Consider the following 19,359-nt stretch of genomic DNA (forward strand, 5'->3'; position numbering starts at 1 on the left):
TTTTCTTACATAGCTTGCAAAGAAGGCTGAGGAGACTTAATAGCTGTCTACAAATATCTGAAGAGCTGTCACAGTGCAGAGGGATCAGCCCTATTCTCATTTGTACAAGGAAAGACTAGAAGCAATGGGATGAAACTGAAAGGGAGCAGACACAATTTAGATATTAGAAAGAAACTTTTTGACAGTCCTCAATAGTTGATCGTCTGGGGCCTGCTGCTCGTGACCACAGCCGATCGGCACATAATTTTTTTTACCTATTTAGATTTAAAAAAAAAAAAAACACAACTAGAAAAGCAACAAAAACCGAAGAGATGGACTTTAATTGTTCTGCTACAAATACCAATAAATGCAAAACATATTAAGAATGAATTTATGTGTACACCTATGATTCAACACTGGATTATGTAAAGGCCTTCTAGATTCTTCTCCAGCTGGTCATTCTTCTTCTTTTTGCCTTGCAGATTTCTTAGAGAGGAATGGAACAGCCATGAATGGTGATGCACTTAATCAAGACTCTTCCTCCCAGCTTCCTGACTGGAAGGAGTTCTGTGAGCTGCATGCACAAGCCGCTGCAGTGGACTTTGCCCAGAAATTCTGCCAGTTTTTGAAGGAGAACCCTCACTATAATGCTCCGGGGGCAGAGACTTCATTTTCCCACCATTTTGCTGCCAATTTTTTAGATTTCTTTAGTTTTGAGGTTAGCAGGGTGTATGTATCTGATTCTCCAACAAAGTACAACATTGTACCCTTTGTAGGATTACAAAATTGCCAGGTGCCTTTAGCAAGGGATTTTGTTTCCCGGAAAGAGGAGACCTCCACAGAGTCATTAGACAGCATGGAGAATACTATGACCAATAAATATTTAAGTCGGACTCAAGCCAGGGTTCACAAGGTTTCATCTTACGGACACTCTCGAAGCTCTGAGGATGTTTCGGTACATGGGAGCTCCAAGCCAAAATTTAAAAAGGGTTTCTCATTAAGGAATATGAGTTTGTGTGTGGTGGATGGCATGAAGGAGATGTGGCACAGAAAGTCCTCTCCAGAGCCTGGTGTAGACAATGGAACTATGAAGCGGGCAGAGCGCGAACAATGCACATCAGGCAACAAGGAGCAAGTGGAGCCGCGGGAAAAATGGACTCACAAACTACGGCTGTCAAAAATGCAGGCGGCTAAAATAGATGTTGTCGATATTCAGAGAGAAGGAACTCTCAGGTACATGGTTGCTGATGATACCAATTGTGTTGGTAGCTCTCAGTGGCAAAAGTGTCGTTTGCTTTTGAGAAAAGCCGTGAAAATGGAGGGGGAAAGATTTCTCCTTGAATTCTATGTGCCTCCTAAGGTAAGACATTTATATTCATTGGATATGCCATGAATGTCTGAGATAAAAAAAAACCTTTTTAACTTGTTAAAGGGGTTGTGCCAAGATCTAAAGTTATTCCCTATTCACGGGATGGGGGGGGGGGGGAATACCTGTGAGTTGTGGAGGTCCAAGGCTAGGTTCTTCACTGATCATGAAAACAAAGGTCTTTGAGTAAACTGACCATCAATCCAGCATATGCTGCTTCATTTGCATAATGCTACCTGTGATAGCCAAGTTTAGGCCCTCAGCTATCTCCTGCAGTCCCATTGAAATGAATGGAGTGGCAATGTGCATCCTCGAACGCCGATCCTTTCTCCTGATCAGTGGGACTCCCAGAACTCAAATCATATCCTATGGAGTGGTGATGACTTTACATCTTGGCACATCCCATTTTTTTTTTACTTTTAGGCTTCCTTAGTGCAGACATGGCAAATGGTTAGCTAGGAGCATCTCCCTACTTTCCATCTGATACTCTGTAATGGCGTGTCACATTCCTGCCTGTATCCATGTTTGCACTGAAGACCTCCAAAAGACTTAAAGGCTATGGAATCCTTTCTGCATGCAAAATCAATGTACACATATCTTGCTAAGTCCCAACAGAAAAAAATATGGATTTATCTGTTTTTTTTTTGCATTGAGTTTTCCTTCTAATGCAATTAGAAAGCATCATACATTTAAGTTGCTGGGTTAAGGGCATTTCCAGCACTGTTCAGCTCTCCCTCTCCTCTTTTAGAGGTTGTGTAGCATAGCCCCGCCAGTCAATACTCAATATTGCTATCTCTCCATTATTTCTCTTAGTAGCTGAAGGTCTCCTTCCCCCTTCACTGCTGATAAGTGCAGAAGATTAAGGCCCAATGTCCACAGGCGGATCTGATTTGTGGAAGATCCGCAAATCAAGTCACCCGTAGGGATACATGGGCGTTCGCAAATGAGATAAAGTATGTGGATTAGATGTGCGGACCTTTTGGTTTCCATTTTTTTGGTAACCATTGCTTTCAATGGTTAGTTTCGAAAAAATGGAAAGGCTTCCATTTGCTTCCATTCCTTCAATCAGAATGTCTTCAGACGTCAGACAGTGGATTGAAAAGGGTTAAGATGTAAATTCACAGGACGCCCATGTCAATGACCCTTTATTCTGCAGGTTCCAGTTTGCATCTTTCCCACAAAGCATTGCCTGACACCTCTCCCATCTCCCTTCTAATTATGGCTAAAAGTCCGTGTGGCTTTCTATTACACCCCCCATTGTGTGTAGTCTTTCCGGAGCGAATAAGGGGTTTTGGAAGATCTAGTTTAGAGTCCGTCTATACATGCTAAAATATCAGGAACATGTGCAATTAGTTGTGAGACAATAACTGAGCGGGACGTTGGCAGGGGAGCTCAAGCCGAGTGTGCCAGTGGTGCGTGGAGCATTTGTCTCTCCTGGCACAGAGTATGGAATATTGTAAAGCCAAGGGGGCTTTGTCCAGCTGCTGGATATCTGCGGCCCTCCTACACAAGCTTTAGTACAACACGGAGATTAGTCTCATAATACGCTGCATAATTATCAAATTATTGCAGCTCAAGCCTGTGAACTGGCAAGAAGGCATTTTCACAAAAGAACTTTGTGCAACATATGATCAAGTTTAATAGCAGAAGCGAAATACATGAAATTATTTTAATGCAAATTGCTCAAATTGTGTGGCGCTTCAGGGGTCGGCTGCCATAGTCCTCTTCTGCATTCAGCATTTATCCTCGGTGGGGCCAGATGAATGCCATTATATACCTGTGCCAGTGCAGTGGCATGCCATGGGCCGCTATCTAAAAGAAATGTATATTGTATGTTTATTAACTTACTGGTTACCGTTGGGGCTGCGGGATCCCAGCATGCACTGGTCAAAGAAATGCTAGAAGGACACCTATTTTCCCGCATATGTTTGTTGTGACATGAGTGTAACACGTATGTTTTCTGCATGTTTTTAAAAAGGTTTTCACATCTGATTTTAATATAAAAACTGTATTTACAGTACTACTTATTTTTCCAAGGGGCGGGTAAATCTTATGGAATTTGCATCTCATTATGTTGTTACAAGGGTTGTGTCATAAGGGAAATTGTCTTGATTAACTCCTTAAGGACCAGGTTGTTTTGCTTCTAAAGGACCAGCTCTATGTAGAGAATGCATACCGTTTCCTGCATGACACACTGTGATCACGTGATTGCCGGCGACTCTCGACCTGTCAGAGCTGCAGAGATTCTGTAGATCCTGACTAGCTCTGACAGTGACTGCTGTCACACCAGGAGAAGGTTTCCTCCTGAAACTGGGGCTCCTATGGATGCTCCGCTTACAGTGGAAATGTGGGAAATAAAAAAGAACAGTGTGAATGTCCCCCAGAGGTCTTATATGACGTTATGGGGGACATGGATGTTAAAATAAAAAGTTACAAAAATGAAGTCAAAGAAAATTACAGAATAAAATTATATATTTAATAAAAGAGAAAAGGACCCAACGCCTACCCGAGCCGTTACTATCTCCGCCCTGTAATCCGAGATTATACAAATTATATATAAAAACATGCTGAACAAAATGGCAAATATTAATATTAAAAATGGAGAAATATAAATGTATAGCTTTTTTTTTAACTTTCTATACACATTACCCCTAATAAAATAAAATAAATGGAAAACAAATTTCAATGAAAAAAACATATAAAAAAAATAGCCTTATAGGTGATGAAAAAAAAACACAGCAAAAGTAATTTTGGCAAGTCGGGAAAAAAATAGGGCCATAAAATCACTATATGAGTAAAATTGCTAAAAGTTGTCTGGTCCTCATCTCTAGCCAGAAAGTTTCGGTTCTAAAGCCCACCCGAGCCTGCTCGGATCACTAAGCAGTTACTCAAGAAGAGCGATGCTCGCTCGAGTGACTGCCTTACCGAGTAGGCTCGCTCATCTCTAATTCTGACCTCTAAGGGGTTAAAGAGTACTTGTCCGATCTGCTGACTTGTCTGTTGTAGTAACTAGTGGTATTCCCCATGAAGTAACAATGCTGGAACACTTTTTCATAGATCTCCGAGTTCCGTTCTTATGTGTATCAGATACTAAATCTTACATCACATGTGGCCTTGTTGTAAAGTAACCCCTCCCACCATGATGGGGGGCGCCAGACCTATAGAGAATTAGATTTTTTTTCACCTAAATAGAACCGGTCTTATCCTTAGACCCGGAATGACTTGCCCGGACAGAACCCTCTGTGAGCCTCCTTAATGGTCTAACAAAAAACTTAACCAGCTTTCTACTGGGTGTAGTAGGTTCTCTCACCGAGTCTGCTTTTGTTAAGGCTGCCATTGAATTCATGATCCTCCCGCCCAGATCAATTAGCACAACCACAAAACAAAGTGTATGGCTGTGAGAAAAGCAGCTGATGCCAAGAGAAGCTCGTTGAATATTCTGTTTGTACATCTAGTGAAAATGGGGGAATAAAAACCTTTCATTAATTCATTTAACGTGTAGCGCGGAGCATTAGTGTCGCAGGCAGTCAGTGTGACATCGCTCATCATCTCTGCATGGGAGAAGTCATTACTTTTATATCTCTGAAGGGCAATGCATTATTTCATATGTCACTCTGATACACTGGGATATAGTCATAGGTTTTCCTTTTTTTTTGTAATTCAATATGATTAATTTCTCCTTAGGCTGGTTTTAGGGCCACAACTACAGAATGGTGGTGGGGGGTGCAGGGCCAAAGCTCCACCTCATAACCGTACGCTAACCATAGTAGAGAAGTAGGATGACAAGTGTAATTATACTCCTTTTAACTTACAGTTCTTCCCGGGCCCCAAAATCAGTGTTTCTGTAGTATGCAAATGAGGTGTGAACCATCCAATGAACAGTTCACATGCTGAGACTGGCCTGAGCTCTCCCCCCCTCTTTTATCCTAAACCCCGCCCATGCTTAGTGATGGTCATCTCCAGCTCCCTATGAACACACAGTGTCTCCAGCTTAAGACAGCTGGAGATGTCAGTCAGTAAGCAGGGGTGGAGTTTAGGCTGAACAGGGAGGAGAAAACCCAGACCCATCTCAGAATGTGAACAGCCCATAGGACAGTCCACACATTATTTGCATACGGGCTCATGCCCACAGCCGTGACAGACTGCCAGCGGAATATCGCAGCAGAGTCCGCCACAGCGACCCCCAAAACCACCATACTTACCATTTTGGATCTGCTGTATTGGTCCCACATGGAGGGCCAATGCACATGCACAGTAAAGCGCGTGACGCGCCTGCAGTGCGGGATGGCGCAGCCGGCAGTAGGCAGGGACGCGTATTCATGCGATACTTCCGCTGTGCTACAGCGGAAGTATAGCATGACAGCCGACCTCAATTGACTGCAATGGAAGACGGCCACGCGTATTCCTGCGGCAAATAGAGCATGCTGCGTTTTCTTTCACGCTGCGGAATACATGCCTTGATCAACTAATTAACATTCTCACTGATCCCCTGCTGTTTCAGCGGGAGGCCACTATCTTTCACAGCTAGCTCCCACTAAGGATGGCACAGGCTCATCTCCTGAGCCCACACCATTCATGTGCTGTAAATATACTGCATTTCATTCAACCTCCCCATGACATATATGTACATCATGAGTAGAGATGAGCGAGTATACTCGCTAAAGGCAATTATTGCTTGAGCGAGCATTGCCTTTAGCGAGTATCTTCCCCGCTCAAGACTGCAGGTTCGGGTGCTGGCGCAGGGGAGCGGTGAGTAGCGGCTGTCAGCAGGGGGGAGCGGGGGGGAGAGAGGGAGAGAGAGATCTCCCCTCCATTCCGCCCTGCTCTCCCCCGCAGCTCCGTGCCTGCCGCCGGCACCCGAACCTGCAGTCTTGAGCGGGCAGGTACTCGCTAAAGGCAATGCTCGCTCGAGCAATTGCCTTTAGCGAGTATACTCGCTCATCTATAATCATGAGGCATAAAGGGATTGAATGAGTTGTCCGACTTAATCAATTCTTATCTAAAGAGGCTCCTCCTGTGTAAAAATGACAAAGAAGCCTATACTCACCTCTCCCAGCTCCCCACTATGTCCAGCCCCACCGCTCTAGATTCGCCTCTGACGTAATGTTCACAGGCTGCAGCAGTCAGTATATGGGACGTCACGAGCTACTGCAGCCAATCATAGAGCTCAGTGATTGAATGCTGCGCTCTGTTATTGGCTACAGAAGCCTGTAAGGTCCCATAGACAGGCTGCTGCAGCATGTGCATATTACTAGTGTATAATAAAGAAAAACAGGCTTGCATAAGCAAAGAGTTGAACAGCCCAAAATTACGCAAATGTCAAAGTCTTTATTACACCACCAGACAGAATAAAAACATACATGTCACTGATCAGACAAATGTAATGTCACTAATATTTAGTACAAAAGATCTAAAATCTAGCCACCACAAATATAATACAGGCCCACACACAAACCCTATGAAGTGTCAATGCGTAATACAATCAAAAAAACTAATAAATACAAATTAATTTAGTGAAGTAGTAAAGAAAATCAAAATAGAGCCTGTAGTATGATACAATTGGAAAAAGCCTACATGTGTCGCCTATTGAGGCTTCTATAGGGACATTTAGATGAAAATTGATTCATTCAGACAACCCCTTTATTTTCACATGATCTGTACAATGGATATGATATTTAATGGCGGGACATCCCCCTTAGCTTCCTATAGAAACTTATGGTGATTAGAGCTGAGCGAGCACCCAAATGCTCGGGTCCGCGTTATTCAAGTCGAGCTTTTCGTAAAATTCGAGAGCTCTACTTGAGTAACGAACCCCATTGACTACAATCGGAGACTCGAGCTTTTTTTTTTTTTTTTGGTTCGTGTGTTCTCTCTCTCTCTCCCTCTCCCCTTCTCCCCCTCTCTCTCCCCTGCTTGCCAGACAAAAAGTTTGCCATTGACGCGCGCTGCGTCACAGCGGGGAGGAACCAAAAACTGGGGCGAGTAACGAGAACCATCGAGTACGCTAATACTCGAGCGAACATCAAGCTCGGCAGAGTACGTTCGCTCAACTCTAATGGTGACTTAATTTCGGTTTCCTAAAACCATGAGGGATTTTGGCCTGTGCCAAAATGTGGCAGTATTACAGACTTGACCGAAGGCGGCATGAAGGCCGGTATGGAGTGCAGACATGGGAGCCGTCCTGTAGTGTGAGTGATGGAAGATTCCAAGTAAAGTTGAATTTCTATACCTCTGTAGTATTTAATTAAAGGCTTTTTGCCTTCCTCTGGATTAACAATGGGGGGGGGGGGGGTAATGGGCTGAAATGGATGGACATATGTCTTTTTTCGGCCTTACATACTATGTTGCTAAAGTACATGTGTCATTTTGTACTATTAATGTCACACATGGTATTGTTATGGAGTCACACATGTTCAGAAGCCCCGGACCCCCAGGAGAATGTTACACTTTTCCCTTTTAAGAATGGTGTAACCATTTAAGCAAATGAAATGTAATCTAAAATATGTCTATTACGTAAAACCCGGCTTAGATATCCGGTAGCCATAATGAGATTGTGACCCGACGGTCCACTAATACTATGGATGTACACTACATAAGAATCACGTTGACGTTTGACCCAATGGTATACTATATTAACTGAAATACCAATCTAATTATACTTTGGTTTGTTTGTTTGATAAGGTGGATTCATATCTAGAGGCCTTCATGTATGACCAAGTAATTGCAGGGGCAGGTGGTATTTTAGGGAAGGCAGATGGTAAATTAGTTAAATAAATGCAGAACAGGAATGAGGAATGACCCCCAAACTCCCGGGAGCCTCGGGACACATTTCCTCCACCCAACAAAGGATGGAACATATTGCGAATAAGAGGTCATAAACTCTTAAACGTTACATATACTTTGGCTAATGACAAGAGCAAAGACAAGGCTATTAAACTGTATCCCGAGAAGTCAGCTAGTTAGCGAGATAAACCACAATGAAGCCTATTAGATCAATAAGCTGCAGTAGTCTATTAGGTCAGTAGGCTCTAGGTCAGCACTTTTATTCTATCCAGGCCTCGTTTGGTCTGAAAGCTCTGCGCAGCGCTGCAGATCCAGGAATGGATTTAGTACTTTTTTAATGTATATTCGTTGAAAAATATGTTCTTTGGGACAAACTGCATATTTTGAATTTATTTACCAAGCTTTACCCCAATGTTCTGATTAGGAAAAGTGTTGCAGAAGGACAGAGGTGTCTGACCCGGAGGTTACAAAGGCACCAGGAGGGAATTGGGAAATGGGAAACACCAGGGCAACTGACATGAGAGGTTAGGGGTGTATTCCTGATCTTAACCCCTTAGTGACCAGCCTATTTTGTGTCTTAAGGACCAAGAGATTTTCATCATTGTATTGCAGGAGCCATAACTCTTTGACATAGCCGTATGAGGGCTTGTTTTTTTTGTGACGAGTTGTAATTTTTAATGGCATCACACTGGGGTACATATAATGTGTTGTGTAACTTTTTTTGGGGGGGGTGAGATGGAAAATTTCCAGAAATTCTTCCATTGTTTTGGGGTTTTGCTTTAACAGTATCCATCCAGCATTCAGCAAATATAACATAGTTATAGTAACTTTTTTTTATCCAGATCAGCACGATTACTGTGAATAATATAATTTTTTTTTTTTTACTATTTTTGCTCATTCTCAGACCGATAAAAATCGGTCTTAGAATGATGCAGATTCAATTCTTTTTCTTTAAAAATGTATAACATTGCTTTTTATTAAATTTTTTTTGGAGACTTAGGCCCCCTGTCCACGGGCTTTGCGGTATCCTGCGGCGAATCTCAGGAGGCAGCAGACGGATCTCCGCTGTCAGCCATGCTGCGAATTGCCGGCCGCGACCGGAGAATCGCAGTGATTCTCTGCTCATGGACACGGGGCCGGCGCTTTCCATAGCAACGCTATGAAAAGCTTCAGCTGGCGTGATTCGCCAGTGATTTACCGCTGGCGAAAACACTGCCTTACAGAAGAAAAATAGCAGTTAGCAGCCTCACTATTGGCCTCTAAACAGCCAGCATCCCTACAGGCATTCCACTCACCGAGCCTGTAGGTCCATTCTGGCGGTGGAAGCAGCTGCTGAGTCTGTGACCGCTGACCTCTCCCCTTGACACCCTCGCTACGTACATGACTGTGCATGCAGACATGGGGGGAAGGTGTCAGCGGTCACAGACTCTGCATTTCCGCCGCCGGGCCAGAGCTGTAGGCTGGTTGAGTGGAGTGCCTGTTAGCTTTGTTGCATAGCCAGTGGGCCACATAAAATGAGGTGGTGGGTATTCGGCCCACGGGCATTGTGTTTGACATAGTTGGTACACTACCATTCATCCAATATAAGCAGATCCTGTGTGCAGGGTTGGATGGCTGAGGGCCCATCGTGACTCAGGGAGACTTACCTGTTCTCCTGTAGGCCAGTCCAAACCTCATCGTTATGTTACGCAACGGGGCTTAATATATAATGATGATGTTTCTAAATCTCCTAAATCTCCTAACTGTTCTGCCACTTTCCACTGAGTATAGCGTGCCAGAGCGGTAACGCCATAATAGCCCATCCGATGTCCTGTATTGAAGTACAAGACATTATAATTGTGCATAATTGGCCGGGAAAAGCTGGATGCTGCGAGATATGCCTGCGGCTATGAGTATTACACAGACTTGTGTGAATTATGTATGAGCCCCGCTCATCAGCTATTAGTATTGTGCTGTGTCATAGGGGGCTCCCAATGTCCTCCCGCAGCAGACATGCTATTTACATACCTAATGCATTGTGTTAGAATATTTTACATTGCAGATGCCTCTCACACCTTCTGATAAAATGAGTTGTTCTCCGGAGACTCATTTACCCCTAGATTATTTTATCCTGTCTCGTTTGTAGTTAAGTGATTGCTTCTTTCCTGTCTGAATTGTTTTGACCCTTTGACGACTATTAGTTCTATTTGTGACATATCGGCCGCACGTATGAGGCTCTCGCTTTTAATGATCGTATAAATTACACGTTTGGTGATTTACACGGAAAGCATAAATTACACCGATCCAGACGTTTTATATTGTGCAGAGTGATTTGTTAGCAAATTCCAACTTCACTGCCCGCTTCCCAGCTGTCCGATACAGAGAACAGGGCTGACGAGTCTCCGGATTTTAAGGGGGCTCTCATAATAAATTGACATGTGAAACTTTTGACTTTGGGTCCTACTGATAGCGATGAGATCTGCCGACAATCCAAGGGTGCTTTTAGACGGGGCAACTAGCTGGTATTCTGGTGATGGGACTTTTTTCCCTTTTCATTCATTGGATAAAAACCGATAAATTGGTGGGGGTCCAACTGCTGGGACCCCCACCGAGCTCGAGAAAGGGGGACCCATCTCCTCCCTATTTCACAGATCAAGTTACAGTCTCCCATTTTTGTAGTGTAATGGAAAATGGAGCTGTTGGTCGCACATACGTAGCAGCGGCTCCATTCGTCTCCAAGGCTGTAAGGAGAATTTGTGTGTTTACCAAGGAGAAGACAATCAGATCTTGTGTAGGAAGAAATACAATAGGAGAAATACAAATCACACCAGCCTATTGCAGTATCAAATGATTTCTAATTTATTTAAAAGGTGCATGTGGTTTATATACCATAAATGACATCACAGGAAAAGTACATACCTCCAAGAATAATTAGAATACATGATAGAGTACAACTAAAATGTTTAACATAAGTTACACCTTTTAAGGTGTAACTATAACATACAATGAAACCGTTATGATATGTGTGAGAAGTTAAGCAAGGGAGGGGGTCTTATCTTCTGTCTGTCTTATCCTGTATTATTCACTGGTTTATAGAAAAGGTTTTGTTTAACCCCTTTAATACTTCTACTAGCAGCATGCTTTATCTTCCTTGTCTACAATCTAATAGCAAAACAATTAACTGATACATTGATCTACAATTTTCTTAACAATGGAACAGACGGATAGCTGAGTTTTGTGCTTGGCTATCTTATCTCTGTCTGCCCTATGGAAATGATTGGAGGGCAGACTGCACCTTATCGACCAATGCTCATTGGTGTGCCGTGGCCACAGGCTGGAATTCACTCCGCCGACATTTACTGGGTTTCCAGGCAACGCTCACTGGGATATACCAGCTTCGGAGCAGAGGCGATTGCAGGGGGATGTGGGACTTCCATTCTCAGGATAGGGATAACCTGTTAATCAGTGTGGGTTTTACCGCGGACACCCCCACCGATTAACAGGTTATCCCCTGTTTTGTGGAAATCCTGTGAATAGGGGATAACTTTTAATTCTGGTACAACCCCCTTAATGTGCTTAATCTGTATAGCCTGGAGGAAAGAAGGGAAAGGAGATGATGGAAATATGTAAGTATGATAAAGGCATAATTAAGGTTCAGAAGCAAAGTGTCTTTATTAAGAAGCTAGGAAGAGTATCGGTTCTCCTTAAGTAGAGCACCTAGAAGGTGTGAGGAGACTTAAAAGGGAAACCGAGTACCACCATATAATAAGATTGTGCCTGGTTTAAAAGGATTGTCTCAGCAATTGAAGATATTTCCACGGGATCCTGAAAAAGGGGGTCCCAAAGGTCCCCAAATGAATGGAGTACTGGAACATGCGCCCTGCAGCTCCATTTCTTTCAGTGGAGCCACCATAGTACTTTCATGTTATGCCAAGGATACTGTGTATTGAATTGCTGAAGCCGTACCTCTCTGTATGATAATAATGTGTTCATTTATTTTTTACAGTCATCAAAACCTAAAGTAAGCATTCCCCTCTCTGCGATCATCGAGGTCCGCACTACGATGCCGCTGGAGATGCCTGACAAAGACAACACGTTTGTACTAAAGGTAGAACTTCTCTTAGAGAGTCAATTATAAATGCTGTTTGACTTTTCTCTTATGTGTGATAGTCTACACTTACGATCCTAAAAAGTAATTATATTCTGCTACCCCCAAGAGACTATGAAAAGCAAGATTAACCCTTTATAATGCTCTAGGACGTATAGTTACGCCATGGAGGTTCAGGGTTTGTATAGAGCTGGATAGGGAGCCAAACCTGCTCCATGCAATGGAGGTGCTGGCTGTCTTTGACAGCTGTCACTCCCTTGTAACAGCCGCAATCTGTGCTCATTCTGATTGCGGCTGTTAAACCTTTAAATGCTGCCGTCAATTTCGACAGCAGCATTTAAATGCGACGATTGGAACTCAGGGGTCCACCCCCCCCTTCCTCCCCATGATGAGATCATGGGGTGCAATTCAGTTGCCCTTTGAAGGCCACAGGGGTGCCATTGCAGATTGCCTATCAAGCCATGCCTGTGTCGTGGTATGATAGACTGCCTATCAGATTGCGGTATAATGTAATACCGCAATCTGATAGGCAGTACAGTATTACACTGTACTGCAGGAGCGATCAAACGATCACAAGTTCAAGTCCCCTATGTGGACTAAAAAAAAAATGTTAAAAATGAGTTTTAATTAGTTATAATTATGTAACAAGCTTCATTAATTATTAAAAAAAATAAAAGGTAATAAAAGTTTTTAAAAAGCCTTTCCCCACATTTATATTAAAAAATCAAAATAAAGAAAATAAACCTATTTGGTATCACTGTGTCTATTAAGTCCAATCTATCAGAGTAGCACATTATTTATCACGCTTGGTGAACATCATCAGAAAAAAAAAAATACACAACATCAGAATTGCACTTTAAGCAGTTTTTAGCCAACCCATCCCCTACCAACTTGTCACTTGATTTAGAGATAGCACTGCATTGTAATCAACTACACAGTGTTTATGTATTCCACCGCTATCAATCTGTCCCCCACTAGTAAATGGAGAGATAGCATTGTATATTACTGAGTTGGCTACACAGTATCTGACAAGAGAGGGGAGAGGAGGGGAGGGGAGGAGAGGAGAGGAGGAGAGGGTAGGGGAGAGTAGGGGACGGGGAGCTTATGCTTGTTCATGAGAGAGACCAGCTGATCAGTGCTAGGAATGCCTACCAGCCAAAAACTAGAAAGTCCTAGAAACTGAAAACCAAGTATGAGCCTTTCTAAATGCATGTAAATGAAAACTCAGAAAAAAACATAGGTGCATCATTTTTTTCTGCAGGGACTTGGTAAGATATGTGTGTATTAATTTTTCATGCAAAACATTTCCATAGCTTTTAAGCCATTTTTTTCTTACACTTCCTTTAGAATAACTTTTGTTCTGTACTGTATGGACCACACATTTCATATTTTATTAGGCTATTGTGATATGGCAACACAGTGGTGCAAATTTACTATTGAAAATGCATCAGGTTTCTGGTCACACCAAAACATGTCTTACATGCTTTTCACCATATTTATATGTTTTAGACCCTTTTAGGCAATTATTTGCTGAGCGCGGGAGGTTGGCATGACTTGAATGGGATTGTGTGTGCCAAAAATGCGCCAATCTTTTGGTCAAAAAATAATAATAAAATGAAGCCAGCTAATAAGTGGTCTAAACGTACCCTAGACAATCCAGAGATGCGTCAAATTTATTACTTAGTAGAGTCCCGGTGGTAACCTGGCACATTTTAAGGCTGCCTTTCTACGTTTGCACTGTCTAAGGCCTCCTGCACACGTCCGGGTCGGATTCCGACTGCGAGATTCTCAAAAAGTGAACTTGGGGTGCTAGTTGTGGTAATGTTGGACTTTCACAGCAACTGGACGCTGACACTTTGCCAGTGCGGATCCCTAACCCCACCCTAGCCTTATGGTCTCCATACACTCAGTGATCATGTAGGTGATACAAGTGATGGCTGTTTTGAACTAGTCCTTGGCTCCGATAAAGGCGTCTCAGCTTTTTTACTTGACAGACTTAGATCAAACAATAAAGACTATACTGTAATGTAAGCTGATGTGTCCAAAATTAGTATACTATATATATACATGTGATATTTCCTTTATGTGCGTCATGTGACGGGAGGGTCTGAGAATGTGGTAAGCTCGGTTATAATGTTGGGCTTTGCTTATTATGAAACAAGAAGCTGCACCCGTGGAAGGCGAATTACTTTATGTCATGTATTCTACGCTGCTTTTGGTTTCATCTACTATTTAGTAACCCATTAAGAGATTTAAAATCCTCTTCTCGTTCTCCATAAAACATTAAAGGGGCTGCCTAGTATTAAAAACCGCAGCACTCCTGTCCCGGTCTGTCTGTTGTTGCATGCAGTACTGGACCCAGCCAATGAAGAATAGAGGCGCTGTTTCTGAAAAAAATAGCATGTCCTTTTTACCTAATCTCATAACACATACCCCACCCCCTTTAAAGAACACGAAATATAGAAAATGCACAAAAAAATCCCAACAGCTGCTTCCTTTAATTTCCTTTCTTTGGTCCTGTTTTGTCTTATTACTAAGAAAACAGAGAAATATATAAAGCCATGCCCCCTCTCCTCCTCCTCTTCCTTAGCCCGGCTTCACACGGGCGTATTCCAATTGCGTAATCCGTACAGAGGTTCTGCAGCAAAACGCGGCCATTTCAAAGCATGTAGATTTGCTTTTTTGCTCACACTTGCAGATACGAATTGCGTATTCCGCGAGGGGAGAAAAAAAATCACAGCATTCTCTATTTTGCTGCTAACTTCATGCCGACGGCCTTCATTGAAGTCAACATTGTGTATAGGCCACGAGTACCCGCATTATTGCTATGCTACCACGGGGGAAATACAAACATTGACAAAAAAACCTGTACTGCGCCTGACCGATGGCGAGTTGGCACGGTCATCCGTGATAGAGAAACCACAGATACGCAGGATCATCGGTTGAGCTCACAGCTGGATTCCACTGCGGGCCTCCTGCATGCGGAATCCAATCTGCCCGTGTGAGCCCCGCCTTAAGGCCCATTTACACGCAAAGCTGATCGCTCAAAATTTGTTCAAAAGATAGGGAGATTGACAGTTTTCAGCGATTGTTTTGCATAAGCTGCTAATGGTTACAAATGCCCATTAGCAGTTTATTTCCTTCATTTGCATGTAAAAGAGCCTCCAGAAGATGTATGCAGAGAACAGCAGGTGGTCTGTTCTCTGCATACATCTCCTTTGTTCTGTGGAGGGGCTGCAAGCTGAATACAATGTAATCAGCGCTCCCATGGAGAACACAGCGTGCGGTCCTTGCTATTAGCTCTTCAGACGAACAATGGATTTTATGCTCACCTAAAAATCTGCATTCGGCCAAAAAGTAAATGGTCCTTTACTCTTCTGTGTCTGGCAGTAACACAATCGGCTGCAGCAGGAACCTCCCCCCTCTGCCTTATCCACAGTAGGACAAAAAGATCACTAAGCCCCTCCCCCCAGCTATTTCCCTACTGAATATTGAATAGATCAGCAGGGAATTAACCCTGTGTTTTCGGCAGGATTTCTACAAGACTTTGTTAAAAAAAAAACAAAGCCTGCATAAAACCCTATAGACTGATGAATACCAGGGAGTAAGATCGTCAACTGGATCATTTATTTCTAGGTGTAGTGTTCCTTTAATAAATTGTACTAATGAGTAGACAAATGTATCAAACTCCAATGTGTCCTGTGATACAAAGAACTAGTAATCACAAGTTACCAATCACTCTAACATTCATGGGTTAGAAGGCTCGGGGCACTTGAGGATTTAGGGACAAGACATGTATCCTCCTGCAGGGAGCTAGTAATTCCTTGGGTGAGCATGTCTACGGTTGTACTGGCATTTCCTGGTGTATGAATGGGACTAAACAGATCTTTAAAGGTGAACCAAGGATAAGTTAAACCACGAGAACCTTCATGAGATGAGTGACATACATAGTGAATCCAGCTTCTAAGAGACCGAAGTGTGTTTGCTTGAGATACTGATTATGTAATAAGTATTACTACAAACGTATGTGGATTACTGCCTGTAATTACTATCTAATAATATGCTTTAGATGATTATCATTTACTGATGTCTTTTATCACAGCTAAATGCCAGAGTCACCAGAATCAACTGAAGTTTATCTCTCTTTATGCCTTGATGAAGGGCTGAGAGTAAGGGCTTATTCAGATGACCGTTTATCGGCTGGGTTTTCACGCCCGGCTGATATACGATGTCCCTCTCTGCAGGGGGAGGAGGCTGGAAGAGCCGGGAGCAGTGCTCTGAGCTCCCTCCCCCTCGCCACTATTTGCAATGGGAGGGGCGGAGCTAAGTCCTGGAACTTAGCTTCGCCCCCGTCCCGTCTCTCACTGCAAATAGTGTCAAGGGGCGGAGAGGGGGGGCGGGAGCTCAGAGCACTGCTCCCGGCTCTTCCATCCTCCTCCCCCTGCAGAGAGGGACACCGTATATCGGCTGGGCGTGAAAACCCAGCCGATATACCGTCATCTGAAGCCGCCCTAAGGGTGAATGCTCACGGATGGATTCCTATCGCGTTTCCCGTGGCGGAAATCTGCAGCTATTAGATTCTATTGAACCTAATAGCTTTCTGCCCGCCAACGCTCACGGATTTCGGCAAGCGGGAAGAAAACGTGGCATGTTCTATTTTCCACGGATTTCCGCCACGAGAGGTCTCCATTAATATAGAATTAATGGAGACCACGGAATTCCGAGATCACTGGCAGGCAGCTTTTTGTTTTACATCGCGGTACTCCCGAGGCCTAAATCCGCGGGCACATCCCACGACACTCGTGGGCATCAGTCCAAAAAGTCAGAAAGCTCGCTATAACATCATGTATTTTTGTTAGCCATTAAAAGGTATCCTATCTAGAAGATTACTTGGTTTCTCTCACTGAGAACAATCACACTTTGCTCTACTGGCTAACAGGGTACCAAACGTTTTTCACCTCTCCTCCCTGTGACAGTGCGCCTTTTAAGTCAGTGATTCCCAACTTTTTCAGCCTTGCCTGACTTTAAGCCCAATATTCCAGGCATCCACCACTTTCTAGTAAGTGCAGCGCCACTTGCCACTTATGCATCACATGACCAGCAGCGCCACACTCACTAGATGCCGCCATTTGCCCGGTGAAGGAGGTGCAAAAAGTGCAATGACTTTGGAGGTGAGAGAGTGCAGTATCTTCTGAAATCAACAGCTGATTTCAAGTCAGATCCACACCGTATTTTGACTTTGTCTTTTACAGAAATGCTGCGGATGTTGCCGTAGAATTTTCTGCTGCAGACAATCCTCAGCATTTCCGCTACGTGTAAACATACCCTAAGGCCGCCTGCAGACGAGCGGGTCGGATCCGGCAGCGAGAAATCTCACCGCGCGATCCGACCCCAGAGCCTGCAGGGGCGAGCGCGTACTCACCCGCGCCTGGCGGCCCCGGCTCTTTGATGCGCAGACCGGAGCCGGCGGCCAGGTGAGTGCGTGCTCCGCAGAAAATTAGAACATGCCGCGGTTTGTTTGCCGCACGAGATTTCGCGCGGCCAAACCGCGGCCGTCTGCATAGGAGTGCGTATTGTAATGCACTCCTATGCAGACTTTCAGCGGCGGAAATCCCGCGGCGGGATTTCCGCTCGTCTGCAGGCGGCCTTAGACTGGGTATTCTGACTCAATAGCATGGCTGTAAGCGTATGGGCTGAAGTAACTTCTCTTGTAGTTATGAACCAGTACTCACAGCAGGTATATGTTGTCAGACAGCATCCAACTCGACTGCAGAGGCATGTGAGAAGATTCCAGGGTTTATTCAGGTAGAAGTCTTGTAGAATGCACATTCAGCAGTAGGTAAAAAGAATGATGATTAGCCAAAGCACAGAGTAGAGACCTAACACATAGGCTATAGACAGGAAACTCCCTAACAGGAGGAAAGGGAGGGGTTATGCAACACGGGGTACAGAGAGCCAGAAGGGACAAACTAAAGAAGGCAAACACTTGCAGATACAGTACAGGTTATACATGTCAATGAATTGAGTCAGGCAGATGAGACATGACACTGGGTCTACACGGGGCTGATTTGCTGCGGAATGTCTGTAGCGTATTTTTGTGCAGAATTCATCCCCTCATTGAGAAAAGGTGAATACCGCAGCAGAGACGGCGATAAAATGAGCATGCTGCGAAATCCACATGTCAATTTCCATATGGGTTTTGCGCAGACTTTTTCCACAGCTTGTGGATGAGATCTTCATCGCCTCTGCTCCGAAGCTGGTATATCCCAGTGGGCGCTGCTTGGAAACCCAGTAAATGTCGGTCGGGTGAATCCCAGCCTGTGACCACGGCACACCGGTTGGGAATCACTGTTTTACGTGCACATTTGGGTATCTACATGACTTACGGCTCCTGCACACGACAGAGCCGGATCCACATTTGAAATCCCGCAGAGGAATCCGGCCCTGGCACCAACAGTGTCCGCGCGTACCTGCTTAGTTTGGTTTTTATCTGTACTGCAGATGGTCCACACGGTGAGGTGTTGGATATGCGCAGTACAGATTTTTTTTTTTAGCTCCTCCTTTTAATTGTCATTGCGGAAGGTCCGCGGATCGGAAGGCTTCCATTGACTTCAATGGGAGCCGTCCGCGCAGAATCTGCTTAAAAATGGAGCAAGTGTACAGGAAGAATCGATTTCCCACAGCATGCTATAGGCGGCATTTGCCGCAAATTCTGCAGCAGATTTCCATCCATGTGCAGGAGGCCTAAATGTGAGCCCGAAAACAAATGACACTGACAGCTTTGCATCCAGTTTACATCGTTGCATCGGGTGGGTCATGAGTGCAGTGAAATCATCAAAGAATTAGTCACCTTATGCTGACATCATACACTAAATGGCCACTTTATTAAAGACACTAAACAATTAGCACATTTGACCTGCTTTGGTCTTTAGAACGGCAGCGATTCGTCATGGCATAGACTCCACTGGGTGTTGAGATCATTCTGCACAAATATTGGCCCCTGCGGACAAGGTAGCTTCTCGTAGTTCCCTGTTCCAGTGAAAATGTGTCTATTTTATTTTATGCTGCACTCCGGTGTCACATGTATAATTTCCATACCGGGAAGCTCCGATTGTGACAAAGCTAGTAAAGTGGCTATTCAGTG

General features: G+C 44.0%; 1 protein-coding gene across 1 annotated transcript in view; it reads left to right on the forward strand.

The window, feature by feature from the left end:
• Positions 1-19,359, forward strand: part of SH2B2 (SH2B adaptor protein 2) — a 102,737-nt gene that overhangs the window by 63,478 nt on the left and 19,900 nt on the right. The window contains exons 2-3 of the mRNA XM_066599651.1: positions 462-1,339; positions 12,114-12,215. Of these exons, the coding sequence (XP_066455748.1) occupies positions 488-1,339; positions 12,114-12,215 (954 nt within the window). The 5' untranslated portion in view covers positions 462-487. The remainder of the gene's footprint in view (positions 1-461; positions 1,340-12,113; positions 12,216-19,359) is intronic.

Source organism: Eleutherodactylus coqui, chromosome 4 (genome assembly GCF_035609145.1).
Source record: "Eleutherodactylus coqui strain aEleCoq1 chromosome 4, aEleCoq1.hap1, whole genome shotgun sequence".
In the NCBI taxonomy this organism is placed as follows: Eukaryota; Metazoa; Chordata; class Amphibia; order Anura; family Eleutherodactylidae; genus Eleutherodactylus; species Eleutherodactylus coqui.